The 20,874-nt window shown below is 35.9% G+C and overlaps 1 protein-coding gene across 3 annotated transcripts in view; it reads left to right on the top strand.

The window, feature by feature from the left end:
• STXBP4 (syntaxin binding protein 4) overlaps window positions 1–20,874 on the top strand; it is a 180,640-nt gene that overhangs the window by 20,999 nt on the left and 138,767 nt on the right. For all 3 annotated transcript variants that reach the window (XM_059996537.1, XM_059996538.1, XM_059996539.1), the window contains 4 exons: window positions 10,622–10,728; window positions 10,903–11,122; window positions 12,433–12,511; window positions 17,952–18,046. In XM_059996537.1, coding sequence (XP_059852520.1) covers window positions 10,622–10,728; window positions 10,903–11,122; window positions 12,433–12,511; window positions 17,952–18,046 — 501 coding nt within the window. The remainder of the gene's footprint in view (window positions 1–10,621; window positions 10,729–10,902; window positions 11,123–12,432; window positions 12,512–17,951; window positions 18,047–20,874) is intronic.

Genomic DNA, 20,874 nt, shown 5'->3' with positions numbered 1-20,874 from the left:
TTGCATCTTTAATTTTTGTCAATTTGATTACTGTGTGTCTCGACCTGTTTCTCCTTGGGTTTATCCTACCTGGGACTCTCTGTGCTTCCTGGACTTTGGTGGCTATTTCCTTTCCCATGTTTGGGAAGTTTTCAACTATAATCTCTTCAAATATTTTCTCGGGTCCTTTCTCTCTCTCTTTTCCTTCCGGGACCCCTATAATCCAATGTTGGTGCATTTAATGTTGTCCCAGAGGTCTCTTAGGCTGTCTTCATTTCTTTTCTTTCTTTTTTCCATATTCTGTTCCACAGCAGTGATTTCCACCATTCTGTCTTCCAGGTCACTTATCCATTCTTCTGCCTCAGTTATTCTGCTATTGATTCCTTCTAGTGTATTTTTCATTTCAGTTATTGCATTGTTCATCTCTGTTTGTTTGTTCTTTAATTCTTCTAGGTCTTTGTTAAACATTTCTTGCATCTTCTTGATCCTTGCCTCCATTCTTTTTCTGAGGTCCTGGATCATCTTCACTACCATTATTCTGAATTCTTTTTCTGGAAGGTTGCCTATATCCACTTCATTTAGTTGTTTCTCTGGGGTTTTATCTTGTTCCTTCATCTGGGACATAATCCTCTGCCTTTTCATTTTGTTCATCTTTCTGTGACTGTGGTTTTTGTTCCACAGGCTGCAGGATTGTAGTTCTTGTTGCTTCTGCTGTCTGCCCTCTGGTGGATGAGTCTATCTAAGAGGCTTATGCAAGCTTCCTGATGGGAGGGACTGGTGGTGTGTAGAGCTGCGTGTCGCTCTGGTGGGTACAGCTCAGTAAAACTTTAATCCACTTGTCAGCTGATGGGTGGGGCTGTGTCCCCTCCCTGTTGGTTGTTTGGCCTGAGGAGACCAAGCACTGGAGCCTACAAGCTCTATTTTGGGGCTAATGGCAGACTCCGGGAGGGCTCATGCCCATGAGTACTTCCCAGAACTTCTGCTGCCAATGTCCTTGTCCCTGTGGTGAGCCACCGCTGCCCCTTGCCTGTGCAGGAGACCCTCCAACACTAGCAGGTAGGTCTGGTTCAGTCTCCTGTGTTGTCACTGCTCCTTCCCCCTGGGTCCTGGTGCACACAAGACTTTGTGTGTACACTCCAAGGGTAGAGTCCCTGTTTCCCCCAGTCCTAAGTCCTGCAATCAAATCCTGCTGGCCTTCAAAGTCTGATTCTCTGGGAATTCCTCCTCCCATTGCCAGACCCCCAGGTTGGGAAGCCTGATGTGGGGCTCATAACCTTCACTCCAGTGCATGGACTTATGTGGTATAATTGTTCTCCAATTTGTGAGTCACCCACCCAGCAGTTATGGGATTTGATTTTATAATGATTGCACCCCTCCTATCATCTCACTGCAGCTTCTCCTTTGTCTTTGCATGTGGGGTATCTTTTTTGGTGAGTTCCATTGTCTTCCTGTCGATGATTGTTCAGTAGTTAGTTGTGATTCCTATGCTCTCGCAAGAGAGTTAGCACACGTCCTTCTACTCCGCCATCTTGAACCAATCTCAGTAAATTTTTAATATTAACTGGATGTTCACTGTGACCATTTCTTAGTGAAAGATATAGAGGGATTGGAAGATAGACCTTTATACTCATGGCGTTTTAACCTAACAAATGAATAGGAAATAAATATGAAAGTAGCAGATTTCAAGCTGTAAGTAAATGTTATATATTTTTAATTATATGCTGTTCAAATTTTATTTTAAGTCTGGCTGAGAGAGGTTATATTTGAAGACATGTTATCTATTCACTGCTCCCAGTTAGGTTTAACTAAGATTAGTTAAAGTACTTCATTTAGCCTCTTCTAAATGCAAAACAAAACAAAACAAACAGAGCAAATAAAATCCACTCACTTCTGAATTTGCAGTAATTCTTGTTGAATTTGTTAATTATGCCAGTCACTAGTAGCCCATATGAGAAATTAGATTTAGAATTAAGACTAGAAAATATCTATTTTAGGAGTTAGAAAACCTTACTGTCCTCTTCACTGTAAGAAATATGTAAAGCATGAGTTCCTTTTTGCTCTGGTTGCTAGGAAGCTCAGATCCATATTTGAAGCACTTAGTTAACAAATTGGTTACTATATTTTCATGCTCATTTCTCTTGAATTTTATTTGCTATTTCTGTTTTACTAATGTGATTCTACATGTCTTTTGTTGAAAATTGCCTCCCTTTTTGGAGAGATGTAGGACATAAAGAATTTAATAAAACATTCTATTAATATCAAGCTATGTAACATGAGAAGTGATACCCTTATAAAGTCTGTTTATATTGTCATTGTCCTTATTCTAGTTGTTTTGGTTGAATAAATAGTCCTACCCTTACCCCCACCCCGATTCCTACACCAAACACTGTTTAGAAAGCAGTTTGTTTATTCAATTGGATTTTTTTCCTTGTTAGAAAAAAAAATCAGTTTAACTAGTAACTTCCAAAACAATAGATTTAAATTGTTTCAATCTTGCTGAGATAATAAGGTTTCCTCCAAATATACTTACCAAGTGGTAAGTATTATACAATAAGCATAGGGTATTATAATGATATAATTTTTGGCTATTGAATTTAATTTATTAACTAACTAAGAGCATACTTAAATGCTAAATTTAAACAAATTCAAACAAACGAAAAACAAAATTTTTCTTGTAAGAATTGAGATGTACTACTTTAGTTTTAAATCTGAGATATGTCTGTGTGTGTGTGTGTGTGTGTGTGTGTGTGTGTGTGTGTGTGTGTGTATTCAGTATAGCTAAGGTATTTCTTAGACTATACTTGAAGTAATGCAGTAGATCATGGTACCTAACAAGTGAAAACAATTTACTTTTAAGACAAGCATCAATTTGTGCTTTTTTTCCCGCATGAAAAATATTTGTAGTTAAAGTAATAAATTGATAGCAGTGGTGCTGAGTGACTCATCTCCTGTCAGTGATGACAGACTAAGAAATTATACCTATAATGTATATTTTCTCTTGTTGATTTTCTGAGAATTTCATTGTTTGAAAGTATATTAGAAAGCAAAACCATGTAATAAAGTATATTTTATATTTACCACTAGAGAGCAGCACAGAGTTATTAATGTTTTTTGACAGTATCTGGTCATGTCCAAGAGAAGAAAACAGCCAAAATAGAGAAAGGTGTAGACAGAGAAGAATAAGTAGGTTTGCAGTGCTTACATTTACTTTTGTGTTCTTCGTCAAGTTGGAGAGTTATGTACATGTTTACTCTGCAAATACAAATTAATGCAATTTTATTTAAAAAAATTTTTATGAATAGTAATAATAGAATTTACTGTATTCTAAATACTGTGTTAGGCTTGTTAATAAACTTCTAATCTGTACAAAATTTCTCCAGGTGTTTTCATGGAATAGGAAACACTGGTTCATAGGGTATCCTTATTAAGTTGCTGAACTGAGCAACTGTTAATATTTTTTAAATGCATATGAGTGCTTTCACTTGCTGTAATTTTATTTTAACATTATATTGTTTCAGAACTAATAATATAGGCAATCTCAAGTTTATAGATGGATTATATTTCATTTATATTCCCAAACCTTATAGATAGGGGATTATTGGAATGCAGGAGTTACTTTAAGTAACCATGGTTAGCTTCTCCCCTTTATCCCAATACCCACATAAAAGTATTTCTCCTCCTGGAATATATGAAATGCAACACTGGTTCAGTAACCAAAATCGTCCTGTCTCTTTGAAAAACGTATTCTGAGTTCAAACTTGGAACATATTGACACGTTTTGCTAGTTCAAATAGGAAAGAAGATTCTCCCAGCTTTAAGAGCTAGAGGTAGCCTATAGGTTGGGAATATACTACGTACTGAGTTAAGGGAAATATGAAATATGGGAACTCCAAGGCCCTTTTCACCCCACCAGCCAATCCGATATCAGTTTGGAGTCTCAGTGTTAAATCTTAGATCTTTTTTGGGGGGGACACTCCTTTGACACATATCCAATTGCCTGATCAACATTTCCACTTGGATCTCTTAAAGGCATCTCAAATGCAGCATGTCTGAGGCAGGACTCATGATAGTCACATCACACCTTCATCTACCCATTTCTTCCCAAACAGACCTCTTTCCAGTGTTCCCAATCTCTGTGAATGACACCTTCCAGTAGCACAAAGTCAGAAAACTAACAGCATCCAAACTACTTCCTCTCCCTTAACACCCATATCCAATTCCTTAGTACATACTATTGACTGTTCTACCCTCAGTAGCTCTTGAACCCATCAGTCTTCTTCATCTCCACTGCCATCACCATTGTTTAAACTATCATCAGTTTTTATCAGACCTCACAATAGCTTTGTCTGCTCTTATACACCATTCCTATTTCCCTCCCAGCTATCCAACTAATACTTACTTGCCTACAAGGCTCTGTATTATGTGACTTCTGCCCTCTACTTCTCTGACTCTCCATCCCCACCTATGCTTTCAGAGTAGCATTCTTTCAGTCCCTGGAAGGGGCCTGGTTCTTTCTCATCTTATATGCTGCTCCCTCTGACTGAGAACAGCTCCCCCCATTACTTTCAAATATCAATTCAAAGACCACTTACAAAGAGAGGTATTCCTTGTGCTTCCTCCATCCCAAGTCTAGGCCAGGTTGTTTTCCTGTCTGTGCAACTTTCCTTCATATCACCTGTCTGTGCCTGTTTCTTTCCTTCTCAGTTTATGATCATACATCAGTATCTGTGACTGTTTTACCAACTCTGCCTGAGCCACAAGTCTCAGATTATTTCCTAAGTGCAAGGATATTATCTGATTTTATTCACAATAATATCTTTAGTCCCTAGCTTGGTACCTGACACATATTAATTGCTCAATTAATACCAATGAATGAATAATCCTTTAGTCACATTTCTGAGAATTCACTGATCTGCCTGTTTACCATTCAACTACCACCATCTGGGCTCCACACAAAAGTACCTCTTCTTCTTAGCCCTTTGTGACCGATTCTGAACCACACTTTGAATGTTTTTGTTTTTTTCTTTGTTTCTCTGCTAATACTGTAAGGACAGCAGGCAGGAATCAAAATTTTTTCTTCAAAACTGACATATTTCATTTACCTGATTCTAGGGCACACACACACACACACACACACACACACACACACACACACACATACAGTCAGCCCTCCATATCCTCGGGTTCCATATCTGTGGGTTCAACCAACCTCAAATTGAAAATATTCAGAAAAGGACAAAGGCCTCTGGATGGCAGGGGGTAAAGAAACCAATCAACTGGTGGGAGCTAAAGCAGTAGCAGCCAAGATGGTTCACTTTAAGATGTCACTCACTTTTCTCCTTTGCCATTACTATTTGTGTTAGAGCCACCTTAATTTCCTCAAAGTGTTTCCTGGGCCTTATTCATTTATTGTGGACCTATTGTATACCTGGCACTATGCTCAGAGATATAACCATGAAAAAGACATAGTTCTGATCAACTGAAAGAATCAATGCTGCTAATTTGGGAGTTGCTGAATTAATATACTCCAATGGAAAAAAAAAAGATATGTAAACAAATAAGGACAGTACAGAGTAAGTGCAATAATATAGATAAGTAAAAGTGCATTTGGAACAAAGAGAAGGAGACAATTAAGTAAATCTAGGGAGATGGAGAAAACTTACAGCAGAAATAATATTTGAATTTGGTTGTGAAGTTTAAGTGAGAGTTCATCAGACAGAGAAGTGGCAAGGTGGGTGGTGGCATTCTAGATAGGAATTAATATGTGTAAGTGAATTAAAGTTTGAAAGACCGTGGCTGATTTGAAGAACATTTTCTGAGAATAGAATGAAGAATTTATATGCTGAGGAGGGAAGGTAGATGATGAGGCTAGAAAAAGTAGGTTGCAGCTAGTTTGTTGTGCCAGGTTTGGGAAGTTCAGTTCAGCTTTTCCCACAAGTGGGCAGTCATAAAGGGTTCTTAATTTGAGGAGTGGGAGGGTTAAATTTGCTATTACTGTAAAAATTGCCTGCAACAGATATGGGATTCTGATTCAACTCACTTCAATTTAACACCTACAATGTACTAGGATTTTATATACGTTATTTATCACAGCAACCTTGTGCAATAGGTACTTATCCCCACTTCACAGCTAAAAAAAATGAGTCTCATGGAGATTAAACAAATTGCCTAAATTCATGTTAATAACTGGTATTTAAAAAGTGATACTTCCATTGACTTTCATCCTTTATGAAAGTATGGGAAAGGAATCCAAAGGCTTGCAGGAGCATTCCTTAGTATTTAGGAGTAATGAGTTAGAATCAGGCTGTATATATGGTTATGGTAACACATTATTTAGAAAACTGTAATGGTCATTATAATCTGGAATGGACAGTGTTGGCAGCTTTTAATGAAAGTATGCAAGTGTTCAAGAATACATTATTACTTCAACATCTTTATAAATGTCAATGTGAAAGAATTCAGACTGAAGTTAGGTGTGTGAAAGTGCTTGGCACCTTGCCTGTCATGTTGTGTTGTTGCTCAATAAGTGCTGAACCAGAATCTAGACAGTGTGGAAGAGGCCTCTCTGAAGTTACTATCTTCACAGACACATTAATCCAGCTGGGGCAGAATTCACTGGCTTTGAATGCCAGACTTTTACAGAAATAGCTTTGTTTTAGTTTGCAGGTTCTGACTTTTAAACAGGTTCAGAAATTCACATGATCAGCTAAGATCTTATTCTAGGAGGCAAAGAAAAAAAAAAAAACAACTGCTGTGAGTACTTTTTAGAAACAAAAATATATATAAACACCAGAAACCACAGTCAGAGACTTTCTTCTTCTTCTCTTCTCTGACTCTTGTCTTCCTGGAAAATGCTACTTCGGTACATGGGTGTACTTTAATATAAGATGTGTTAAATTGCCTTACTGAGAACTTTTTCCTCTGCATGGCTAATACTGTGAGGCCCAAGAGGCGAATGTGGGAGGCTTCTGTTTTCTGAAGCTTTTTCTCCGTAATGCTGTCAACCAACTGTGGTTTCTATAAGATACATGGATAGAGGAGCTGTCTCCGACAGTTTAGAATTTAGTTCCGTGTTCCTTGTAGATGAGGTTGTGCACCTCCCCTGTCCCCTTCCTTAGCTTTCTTTCATTGTTTATGAATATCTAGCTAGCAAGTTGTGGAGCTCAAATTCGAATTCAAATCTATCTGGTTGCCACAACTCGTGCTCTTTTTTCCTCATCAGTCCACTGCCTCTGAAGACTGCTGCCCAACTAGAAGACAGATGAGGTGCCATCTGGCTTATAGTCCTCATTATAGAATTTTCCCTTTTCAAGGAAGTTCAATAAAAGGCAGTTTAATACCAAGAATATTTAGATTAAAACAAAATAACCTAATATTTACTGTCCACCACCCCAATTCTAAAAGAACCTTTTTTCCCTTGTCAGTGTCCTTTAAATGCTTTGCTCCAATGAAGCAAGGCTTTCTTCATTTTTCCCTTTCTTTCCTCAAATTACTTCCAGGCTTTGGGACATAAATCAGTAGTAGAATAGTCATTAAATTTCAGTTATAATCTACCTTATTAAGCTGATTCTAATGAGGAATTTTTTTTGCAGATGCCAAATGATCTAGAGCTGGATTTAACAATGACATTTATTTAATTTTATTTATTTATTTATTTTAAAATTAGATTTTAAGAACCTCTATTTGGCCCTTACTTCCAATGCCAGTTTTGGAATATAGAACCAAAATAAAATTCATCTGGTTAGGAACATTGTTGAGGCAAATGTCATGAGATTTCTTTTGATGGGCTGGAAAATTTCTTTTCTTTTTAATAATATAATATTTTATGCATACAAAAGGATATTGGAACATATATCTAACTTATGAAGAATAATAATGAAACAAATGCCTATGAATCCACTTAGAGTTCACCATTTGACTTATGAAGTAGAAAATTTTACTATTAAGGCTTCCTATATGTTTTCCCCCCACCCCATTGCATTCCCCACCCTCCCTCCCAGAAATAAGCACTCTCCAGAATTTTGTTCTTCCTTTTTATTAGCCTTATCATTTTGCCTGTGGCAAAAAGGTTGTTTTTGTTTGTTTGTTTGTTACCATTTCACTTTAACCTTAAGGAATGAGTTATCCTCAAACTACTATTTAGCATATTAAATTGAAAGCTCTTGTACCTAAGTTTCTAAGTATAGTGTGGGTATAATTGATTTAAATGCATATATAACCAAAGTCTGTCATAAGGCTTGGGCCCAGGTAATACTGAACTGTGTTTATAAAATCTTACAAAATCAGCTCTTTCATTTTACTGAACATTTAGGATCCATATGGTAGATACTTCCTCCATATTGCTTAGCCTTTTCTAGCATTACTACTGTGTTTTATCCCCCATACATCAAATGGAAGGAGAAACAAAAATCACTTGTGAATATAGCAATTGTGTGTTCTCTGACTTTGCTAATTATGTTTAATCACATACCTATAAAATCCAAATTAGTTTTCAAATTTTATATATTTTAAAATCAAATTGCCTTTTTGGATTTTTTTATGTTTATATTTCAGAAGGGTCATAGGGTCATTATGCATTTAGATTATAATATCTTTCATTACACAATATTTGAAATAACATGTTCCCATAAAAATTCTTGATAAATATTTTATATTTATTTTGCTTTCCTGTATACTCAGTATTCAGTGTGAGAGATAATAGTAAAGGTCTTTTTTTTTTTTTTTTTTTTTTTTTGCGGTATGCGGGCCTCTCACTGTCGTGGCCTCTCCTGTTGTGGAGCACAGGCTCCGGACGCGCAGGCTCAGCGGCCATGGCTCACGAGCCCAGCCGCTCCATGGTATGCGGGATCTTCCCGGACCAGGGCACGAACCCATGTCCCCTGCATCAGCAGGCAGACTCTCAACCACTGCGCCACCAGGGAAGCCCAGTAAAGGTCTTTTTTTAAAAAAATATTGTTATTTAAAAGTAAAGTAACCATAAATCACCATTATTATATATTATATACGTTTATTACATATAATGCAGTTCAGACCAAAGATCAGTTATTCAGGGATATATCAATATTGTATCAGACTTTCAAACAGAGGAGTCTCATAACATGGACCTTTTTTATAACTCCAGTTGATTCTTTTCATCAAGGAAGTGTGGGAAATAATACTTAGGTAATGTTTACAGTATGAAAACAAAAACAGTAAGTGCAGAAGCTATCCCAGGGATAGCTTGGGGTTAAAGGCCTGCAGATACCTGAACTCTTCCTACTTCCCCATCCTCATTTCTCATGATTTCTGGCTCACACTTTTTAATTGAACACTGTGTTGAAGGCTATAGTCCCCTGCACACTATATGTTGCTTCTCATCTCTGTGTCTTTATCCTGCTACCTCCTTGATGGTAATATGTTTCTTCTTTACTTCCTTCCATGCCCTTATCTTCACCATCTCTTTTCCCTGGTTAATCCTATTAATTAAAACTTATTTTATACATAGTAGATAAGACTTTTTAAAAGATCTTTCCTTGAATTTGTGGAATTTACTTAAATACCATCAAGGGTGAAAATACTTTCTAACCATATAAGCTTCTTCCCTAGTTATAGAAATAATGCTTTCTGTGTTTGTACTAATGATAAATGGAGAAGCATCTTAAGAGCTGAAAATTAAGAGAGCTCATTCTTCTTTTCCAGTTTGAATTAAAAGAAAAGGCAGGGCTTCCCTGGTGGCGCAGTGGTTGAGAGTCCGCCTGCCGATGCAGGGGACAGGGGTTTGTGCCCCGGTCCAGGAGGATCCCACATGCCGGGGAGCGGCTGGGCCCGTGAGCCATGGCCGCTGAGCCTGCGCCTCCGGAGCCTGTGCTCCGCAAGGGGAGAGGCCGCGGCAAAAAAAAAAAAAAAAAAAAAAAAAGAAAAGAAAAGGCAAATGAAGACTGAGAAAACTTGCCTGACATGTACATTAAATTTTGTAACTTTTGTGCTTTGTCTTATTCAGTTAGGCTAGTTATAGGCAGAGCCAGGACTTGACAAAGACAATGCCAGGCAGCCAATTAGAATTGGTCGTTATTAGTAGGATGTGAATAAAGCTACCTGTCCAACCAACTGGGCCTGAGTCACAGGAGGGGCAGCAGGTCCAGTGAAGAAGATGTTTCACCATGAACAGAAATGTGGGTAGAATCAATATAATTAAGATCCTTGACTGAATTTTTAAAAATTCTAACTGTGGAATAACTCAGTGTTTGGTGGGATGAAAGATAAAGGAATGCTCAGAAACTGAAGTGAATGAGGCTTATATTCTGAAATATACCAGAATTATTTAGCCTACTTTATCACATTCAGAGCTGTGTTTGTCTCACAACTGACCTTTTAAAACAGGCCTCTTTCCTAGTGTACCAGACTATGGCTTCATATATTCAGGATTCCTTAGGCTGAAAGTTTATTCAAGGAGTACTTGAACATTTCCATTTCATTCATGTATATTACCAAACCAGACTTTAATCAAACCATTTTGCTGTTGAGGTTCTTTGTCTAAAATTTTCTTTTTACTCTTTTCTTTAAGTCATTCTTTACTAAAACTGTGCTTTGCTTTAATTGCATCAATTAACTTTTTAAGAAACACCTTAATCAGTTTCTTTACAAATGTTACTATTTTTGTTAGGATGGACGTTTGAAGCCAGGAGATCAACTTATCTCAATAAACAAGGAGTCTATGATTGGTGTATCATTTGAAGAAGCAAAAAGCATAATTACCAGAGCCAAGTTGAGGTAACTATTCTATCTGTAAGATAGAATGAGTCATTTAGTATGTCTCCCTAAAAATAGAAATTTAAGTTGTCCTAGTACTTTAGACCCAAAAGAAGTATTTTTTGATAATATATGAAACATTATCTTAGAATTCAATAGTACTATATCCATAAAGTGATTTCTTTTTAATGCTAGGTCAGAATCTGCTTGGGAGATAGCATTCATAAGACAGAAATCTCACAGCAGTCATTTAGAAAATCCATCGTGTTCATCCCTTTTACAAGCTACAGGAGAATATGGACCTCAAGCCTCAAAGTTTAGTCTTCTTTCTTCTTCCCCTGAAATACTAATTCCAAAGACCTCATCGACTCCCAAATCTACAGATGCCATTTTATCTTCTTTTAAGATAAATCAGGTAATCTTAACTTTTTCTATTTATGTAGTCCACAAATCCCCTGTGTGTCATTATGTTTGTCATATACATATAGAACTATAATTTTGGTAATATAGTTTGTTAACAGATTGGTATTTCCTTGAAAGATCTTTTCTTTGTTTAAGATTTTATGCTATGCTGTCAATAAATACAGTTTTTCAAGTCAATATGTTGTTTGTCCAGAAAATCACGATCAGGAATGGCATCACAAAGATATGCCTAGATATCACTCAAACCTATGATATGGAAAGTTATATTTATTTTCAGATAGTCTCTAATATGGTTCTGTTCATTATTTTTTCTGTTTTCTGCTTGACTGAAGACAGGCAATCTTCCTTTCTGTTGCTCAGCTCTTTCCTGTACAGTGTAGGTGGATTTTGTTCCCTCATGTGTGTATGCTGGAATATATCAATAGTTCACCCTAGAATCACACAAAAGGGGGAGTTCCCACATCAAAATTGATATAATTACAGTCATCCCTCATCACCTGTGGAGGGATTGGCTCCAGGATAACCTCCCCACACCCCGACAGCAGATACCAAAATCTGAGGCTGCTCAAGTCTCTTATATAAAATGGTGTAGTATTTGCATTTAACCTATGCACAGCCTCCCCATATACTTTAAATCATCTCTAGATTACTTATAATACCTAATACAATGTAAATGCTATGTAAATAGTTGTAAATAAATACAGTGTAAATGCTATGTAAATAGTTGCCAATGTGGCAAATTCAAGTTTTGCTTTTTGAAACTTCTTAGAGTTTTTAAAAAATAGTTTTAATCCATTGTTGGTTGAATTTGCACATGCAGAAATGGCAGATATGAAGGGATGACTGTAATTACTAATTGCAACGGTGCCATAAATAATGAGTTATAAAATAGAGTGTATACCCTATAAAACAAACTTGAAAATCAGGTAGGCTTTTAGTCAGTGCAATAAAATTCATCAAAAGTAATTTCAGTTTCAGGCCCATGCTAATCAGATACAGAGTTTAAGATTTTCTCTTAGCCCTTTATACTTTCTCATTTGGGGTTATAATACCTTTTCAGAGACACAGTGCATAGCCTTATATTTTGTTGTCCTTGGGTATGGTAGAGCTGAGAGCAGTTGTTACTTTCATTCTGAATTGCTGTGTTTGAAGATGAATATACCAAAATTTTAAAGGTTTTATATTTGGGGGACTATTGCTTTAATCTCTTTAATCATTCTTTTTATGTTAACGTGAGCTTCTCATGTGGTTTTTGACCTACTTTAGAAAATGACATTTCACCTTCCTCATTTTCTTTCATAGATAAAAACTGGATACAAGAAAACAGAACAGATTCCAATTACTTCTTCAGACAACAGCCCTACAGATATGCCTAATACAGGTAAATGCACATTTAATTCCTCTTTCCTGTTATTTTTTTCAATTACTCTCTCTATGAGGAGTACATAATGTGACTTAAAAGACTTTAAAGAAGGGTGCATTATGCCTTTTTCCTTCATTGAATAAAAGAGCAAAATGAATCCATTGTTCAGTGGTCCCTGTTATATTATGACTTTTATTGGAAATTTTCCTGAACAAAGGGTTGAAATTTTAAAAGATGCATTATCATTGCAGTGTCTATGAAGCTGTAATAATCAATGAACTGTTGAAACCAAATAATGAAAACTCTTCTATAACTCAAGATTAGGATGCCTTGCCCTTTTAGTGAAATCCTCGTGAGGTATATTAAATGCACCTTTCAGAGAAATTATAGAAGGGAGCATAGCTTAAGAAAAGAAGTATGTTTTGTTTTTCTTGGAAGAGATTATATAGATATAAATTAGAAAGAACATCAGTATTGTGAATTCAGTATTACTGGTTCTTAATTAGCATGAAATGATTTATTGACTTTTCAAAACAGTAAAGGATTAATTGTGTAAGCTACCCATAAAAAAAGGATTTTTATCAATCTGTAAAGTGTTTGTAGGCTCAAATATCAAGAAAAAATTCCTTCCCTTAAATTATCTCCAAAAGTTAAAGGGAACAACAATAAAAACAAACAAACAAAAAAAACTATACTTATTGAAAGGAAGAGTTAATTACATGTCTAAATTATAAAGCAAATTGTTACTCGTATACTTTAATTTTTAATAGCATTGTGTAGATCAAAACTGCTAAATAAGGAAGAGTTAGCAGAAATTATATAGTGTCTTAGTCTGTGTGGGTTACTCTAACAAAATACCACAGAATGGGTGGCTTATAAATAACAAACATTTCTCACAGTTCTGGAGGCTGGAAGTCCAGGATCATGGTGCCAGCATGGTCTGGGTGAGAGCTTCCTTGTGGTTGCAGGCTTCTTATTGTGTCCTCACATGGTGGAAAGGTCTTAGAAGCACTGTGGGACCTCTTTTGTAATAACACTAATCCCATTTGTAAGGGCTCCACCTTCATGCTCTAAGCACCTCCCAAAGGCCTCAACTCCGGAGGTTGGAATTTCAGCATATGAATTTCGGGTGGACACAAACATTCAGACCATAGCACATAGCTCCTATACTTAACAGGAATTTATAGTGAATTCCATAGTAGTTTCTCTGATTTGGAGCAATATTTACCAGTGGGTTAGGAAAAATCTTTAGCTGTCAATTATATGCCTTTTTACTTAGTGGAATTTGTTGACCCTTAGAAACTTTATTAGTATTATTTCCTTTACATAATTAATGTTCATTCTCTTGATGCCTCTTTTAGCCAATTTATTTACTCAGTAAGTATTTACTGAGTATGTCATGTGCGTCATAGTTCGGTAGAAAATATGAAGGAACTGGGATATTTTTTTCCATGAGATACTTAATAGTATATTGTGAAATAAAATATGGAATTAAAAACCTTCATTATTCAGATTAGAAAGCACATATATGTGTGTGTTTATTTATGTGTGTGCGTGTGTGATTATTTTATTGAATAAATACTCGACTATTTGCAGTGTTCTGTGTTGACTAGAGCAGGGGGTGGGTGGTTTTGGTACTCTAAGAAGTATATGTCTTATGGACAAATAACACATTTGCACAAGATGTGTAAAGACATGAGCAAAGTAGATTAAGGGAAGAAGTAGTAAGTGACCTGAGTGTGATATAGGGAAAACACAGTGGTTAGTCACCAGGCTCTGAATGCAAACGTAGAGATTCAGATCTTTGCTCCCAACTTATTGGCTGAATTAGCTTATTATATTGAAATAGTTTCCTCATGGTTTTGTTATGAGTATTAAACAAGATTATGTATGTCAAGCACTTTGTAATTGGTGCATAGAATATGCTCAGTACATTTTGCTGTCATTATTATTAATATTACGGAACCTGAAGTTTAGAGTATAGCTCAGATAATATTCCAGGGCATGTTTTTTAGAGCAGAAGTGAAAGCTTCTGTCCTTTAATTCAATTTTGCATCCTCCCCCTCTACCCCAGAAGCTAGTACATAGTAAAGAATTTGTCACAAAATATGCAGAAATCAATAGAGAAAAATTTCTTGGCAAAAGTCAGACATCATCTGGATCTTGAAAGAAGTGATAAACATCAACAGATGGATGAAGGTAACAGATCATCCTAAGTGAAGGAGGCATCATCATCAAATGCAAAGAAGTAAGGTCAAGCTACATGTCAGGTGACCCTAGGAGGCAAATGTGATTAGAGCAAGGAGATCCTGTAGTAACGAACAAACTGAGGTAAATTTACATCAGTGACTATAAGAAATGATGCTAGATTTTGTAATAGAAAAATAATTTAGTGAAAAACATATTTGAGTGAGTTAACTGTATATAAATATTAAAATGCAATTAAAATGGAACATTTTTCTAGAGTAGAAATGGAATTGACTCAGTACCATTTTCTTCCACGTAAATGTAGTAGCCCAGATGTTTCTGGGTAGAAAAATAAAGCAAAGTCAACTCTAAATTATCTCTAGGTAACTTATATACCTTGTGATTTGTCTAAGTAGTTAATTATAGATTGTTCCCAAATTAGATCCTTAACCATCACATCTAGACTCCTTCAGCCAGCTGGTATTTATTAAAAAACATAAATGAGTTTTAATGTTAACCTCAACAAAAATAAACTTAATGAGGCAAGTCTACCCCTGTTCTCATCTCAGAAGCATTCCAAAGTGTAAAACTGGTTAGAATGTTTAAAATTCACATTATACTTGAGTATGTTTTTCGAAACTATTCTGTTATATAAATTTCTTATTTCAGAATCCAGAGTTGTTTACTACTGCCATACGCTGAATAATGCGTGAGTTTGTGAGTGAGCTAAAAACATGCTAACGACATTCCTAAGGAAATCAGTAAAGAATTACTACGTGAAGGAATACGATCATTAACTTTACCACCACACAAGCCTTAATTCTCCTGCAATAAGGCTTTTAAAACTGAAAACAAACTAGTGATGGGGAAAAATATCCATGGTGAGGGTTCATGGTATTAACTAAATGGTATTGATCCTACCCTTATAAAACATTTCCTTTCTTCTGCTCCTAAAAAGAGGAATAGGAAGAGAAGAGCCAAGGGAATAATAAGCCATACTTTGAAAATTCTCACCCCCTCCCAGAGAGGAGCAAATAAAGAGCCCAAGGCTGAAAGTGAGAGAGGACACTGGCAAATGAGGAAAACTGTCTGTGGGAGAGCTTTTCAGGTCAAGTTACCTTGAATTACCGAAGCCTGCTGGATTTATGTCCACATCCTCCTAAGGTTTTGGCTCAAATGTAAAGATTTAGGGGAAGTTTGGCTAGAAGAAAGTGAGATTTTGTTAAGCCATGATTGCATATTGTTAAATGGGGGATTATTATAAGTTTACATTAAATCTCCTATTAAATCTCTGTGTGTGTCACTATTAACGCTACTTTATAGTTTTCATAGTAGTTTTCTATGATTTTTAATTTACCTTTACAATTCCTGTAAGGTGATCTGTTTTATTCTTCCTACTTTACAGATGAGAAAACTGATGATGAAAGATATTGACACATTTAAGAAATTGTCTTCAGGGGTCATTAGAGATTAGAATCCTAACATGGTCACCTACTAGTTGTATGATCTTGGGCTAGTTTCTTTCCCCTTTTGGGCCTTAGTCTCATCATTCTTGGGTTGGAAATAATAACACCTGTGTCACTGTGGTTATTGTAAAGATTAAATGAGCTTATATATATAAAGTACTTAGTGTAATGCCTGGCTAAAAGTAAGCATAAATAAGAGTTAATCTGTTATTTCCACTGCTGCACATAGCAAATTTTTATGCTTAGATGTAGGAAAACATAAGTGAGAACCCACGCCTTGGTGTGAGTCCCTATCCCTCCCTCTCTTTTGTCTTCTCTCTATGCCTTCCACACACACTTGAATTGAGTAATTCACACCCAGGGTTAGTCTTGGTCTGAGATCATAATTAGGTTAGCTTGGGTCCACCTTGTGTTACTGTGCCTTAATGATAGGTCAGGCACCAGACTGAAAGTCGTTGTCAAGCCTCACATGTCCAAACCCTAAAAATGAAAGATAAGGTTTGACTTACCCGCTCTTTGGGCTTCCAAACCACTTCACTCCATGCTGATATTTTATGCTACACTTTAGGTTTGGCACAAAATTTCTCTTAAGAGGAAAAAAATTTTATATGTATAATGTATTTTTAGCCCTTGGCCAACAATTAGGTATCACAGCAACTAAGGCGTCTTTGTTGCTTATGTCAAAATTGTAAAAATTTTATTATACTAAAATCAGTCTTTCTCTAGGTTTGACTTCCATTTAAAGCTAAAAGTCAGTAACCATTTTTTTTTCATGATCTTGACACCTATAAGCTATATTCAAGATTTTACATAGAATGTTAAGGAAGCGTTAAAGGTTTAGAGGAAGACTATTTATTTTCCTATGCACTTCTTATGTTCTTAAGAAAGAGAATGCAAATCATTTTGTACTTAGAGACAGATGCTCTGAGAAATAAAAAAAAATTAAAACGCTGCATAAAAATGTGACATTTTAAAAAGTTTTTTCTCTTCCTCTTGTTTCTATGTAGAACTAGTAAAATACCATTTAAAAGTGTATTTAGAATGGTGACAATTTAGATATAAGGATTGACATGAATTGCAGGAATTTGCTTGAGAAACTTTGGCATATTAAGGCAAATAATTTTTCAAGTTCTAGTCCCTTGTGACACCTGTTTTTTACTCATGCAACAAGGACAAAGCTCGTCTAAATAATCAAGGTAGACTGAGAAGGCGTTAGAGAATGGGTGAGAGGTATATGACACTCAACTCTTGAGAATCCATTTATGCTACTTGGAATATAACTTCTGTAAAATAAGAAATAGGATTTTTAGTTCAAGAAGTTCTGAGCCTGTATCATACTTTATGTGCAAACTTGAAACAGTTTGCATTTGTGAGTTTTTCCATAGTACCTCCAGAACTCATGTAGCAAGACCACTTTTGCCAGAGAAAAATCATGACCTTCTAAATTTTCTAATATGATTTTGCTTATTTTGGAAGAAAAAAAAAACTTTTCATTTTGCAATTAGTAAGCTGTTGTGATGACAAGGTAACTGGTGGGATGTATGTTTGTTGTATTAATATTTCTGTGGGACTTAATGCATAATTGGCCACTCTTTTTATATCATGTCTTTTAAGGCTTAAGTGAAGCTGGTTTATATAATACATTTTAGATTTAAAGAACAAAAAATCATGAAAACAAAAGTGAAAACTGCTAACTGATTAACCAGAATTCTTTCTGAACCTCAGGAGCCCAGAACACATCCTGTAAAATGAAAAAATCTATTCCAATTAAATTTCCAATTAATGTGTACCCTGTTGCCTCATAGATATTGCCCCTGCCTTGACTGATAATTATGGACCACAAGGAAAGAAGATTTCCCTAAATCCCTCTGTTCGCCTTAAAGTAGAGAAACTGGAAATGGTAAATACTTGAAATTTTCATTTTTCTTCCATAAAACAACAGCAAGGAAATATTCTCATTCTTTGAGAGGATAAGGGATTGGAGCCATTAGTTTCTTGAAGAGTTATCGATTTACAGTTAAATGAATGGCAGTTTGGGTTTAAACTGTTTAATTCATGTTTAATTTGGGCAGTTCATGGTGGTTCATTAGTACAAAATAGAAATAAAACCTGTAACTAAATTGACCTTCAAATTAATCAGTTTCCTCCTGTGTAGGAATGAGACAAATGTGACGTTTTACAATATAGAATCAAAGGAAACATGGGATAAATTATGACAAAGTGTAGTAGACTTCAAATATGTAATGGCAATAAGTGCAAGGAAATAATACTCTATTACTCAATTGTTTAAAAAGTGAAGAGAAACTAAATCTTAAAGAACAAAATAGAAGCCTACTAGATATAAAGAAGATGGTAGCAATGTACCAAATAGTATTATATTGAGAGTTTCTGTATATAAAAGAAACATAAGATGATTAAAAAAGAAAAATTAGGGGGCTTCCCTGGTGGCGCAGTGGTTGAGAGTCCGCCTGCCGATGCAGGGGACGCGGGTTCGTGCCCCAGTCCGGGAGGATCCCACATGCCGTGGAACGGCTGGGCCCGTGAGCCATGGCCGCTGAGCCTGCGCGTCCGGATCCTGTGCTCCCCAACGGGAGACGCCAGTGAGAGGCCCGCATACCGCAAAAAAAAAAGAGAGAAAGAAAACTTATAAGCAGAAAATGATTTTAAAACTTTTCCTCTCAGGATACCTGGAAGATGACAGCAAAAAGATGATTTTTTTTTTTTTAATATGAAAATGGATATAATGCCGAAGGTTCACAGCCTCTACTTTCCTATCAGTTTTTGTGGATAATAATTTTTTTTTTTTTCGGTACGCGGGCCTCTCACTGTTGTGGCCTCTCCCGTTACGGAGCACAGGCTCCGGACGCGCAGGCTCAGTGGCCATGGCTCACGGGCACAGCTACTCCGTGGCATGTGGGATCTTCCTGGACCGGGGCACGAACCCGTGTCCCCTGCATCGGCAGGCGGACTCTCAACCACTGCGCCACCAGGGAAGCCCTGGATAATGATTTTTTACACTTTTAGGAACAGTATGAAAATGCATAGCTGGAATAAATATGCATTACCATTCATTCACATATTCAGACCTTTGCATGGTCCTATAGTAATACCCTTTTCAGTGCCAGTTTGAATCTTACTCTGTTCAAATTCTGACTCAATTCCAACTCCTTTGTACAGCTTCTTGCTAACTTTTATAGTTCAGGCCAGTATTGCCATATTTTGCACATCTGTAGCACTGAAGATTATTTTGCAGTACCCTGTAATCTTCTGTGTTTTGTTTTATCAGTAAGTCAAAGCTTACAATCTCTGTGTACCTACCACCATTTAAACACCTGGTTTGTACTCTATAAAATTCTTATTAATTAGGTACTTGAGATGTCTCCTTCATATCTTCGAAATCCTGAGTATCTTTCCCTATGTTTTACTCTCTTTTTATTTGTGGCTGAAATGTAAGTTCTGGATAATAGCAAGCTTTACAATCAGTTAATAATAACATTTTCAAAAAATAGAATGTTTGAGGTTTAAAACATATCTATTAATATCTAAAAATAAATAATTACTGTTTTTTAATGATATTGCTGTAATATATATTTCTGAACATCCAAGATTTAATACTAACCATTCCTCTGGATAAGGAGAAAACTATTCAGTTAATGACTTTACCTGGCAGTCATTATTCTTTGACTCAGTTTAAATTTCCCTAGCACATGATATTTTTAAAATCTGATTAATTTTCTTAGAAATATGAAAATCATCTAAATTTATATTGATTCTGAGAAATATGAGTTGCTTGCACATTGAGTATTCCACTTTTGGTCCTCCTTTGAGCCTTAGCAAATTGATTTTTGTAGAAAAAAATGGCAGTTTTACAGCAAAGGAAACCTACATTCCGTGTAAATTCAGCTTCCCTGCTTTTATTCTAAATATTTTTAGTGACTATATTTAGTAGAGCATTCTCTGTTTTTCAGAGTTTGAAACTAAATTTCACTTAATAATTTTTTTTTCTAAAATCCATATTAGATTCTATCTGCCCATACATTTCCTAGGCTACTCTTACTTTTTTGAATAGTTACATATTAATGTAATAATATCTGTATCACTTTAATTTGAAATAGATCCTTCTATTTTAGTTGCTACTTTGTAGACAAATTCAACTTTATTGTCCATTACATTTTTAACACATTTCCTATTTAGTAATAGATAAGGCCAATATGTTCAAGTATTTAAAATGTAATAAAATTACATTTTTTTACTTTATCGCTTATAAGTATATTGCATATAGTATCTAGGAAATTGGTTATATAAAAGGTTTCACAAGGAAAAGGTGTTGACTGATTATGTGGTTATTAAGTCATTAGCTAACACAGTACAATTTTTAAGAAAGGCTAAGAGGTTAGAATTTGATGAAGGAAATTACCTTCAAGATGTATGTTTGTGGGGCATTGACTTCATGAAATCTTTCATGTTTTAGTAGTTGAGGTAGACAATTTTGTATCAGTATATACTGAAAAATAATTTCTAGCACTGAACTAATACTATGTATCTCCTTTGATCCCACTGTTAAACTTATAAGTAGGTATGGTAAACATAGCAAATAGGAATTTTTTTTTTTTTTTTTGCTGTTCGCGGGCCTCTCACTGCTGTGGCCTCTCCCCTTGCGGAGCACAGGCTCTGGACGCGCAGGCCCAGTGGCCATGGCTCACAGGCCCAGCCGCTCCGCGGCATGCG

Source organism: Delphinus delphis, chromosome 19 (assembly GCF_949987515.2).
Source record: "Delphinus delphis chromosome 19, mDelDel1.2, whole genome shotgun sequence".
Classification (NCBI taxonomy): Eukaryota; Metazoa; Chordata; class Mammalia; order Artiodactyla; family Delphinidae; genus Delphinus; species Delphinus delphis.
The sequence above is the reverse complement of the archived record's forward strand: the minus strand, read 5'-3'. Positions and strand labels throughout refer to the sequence as shown.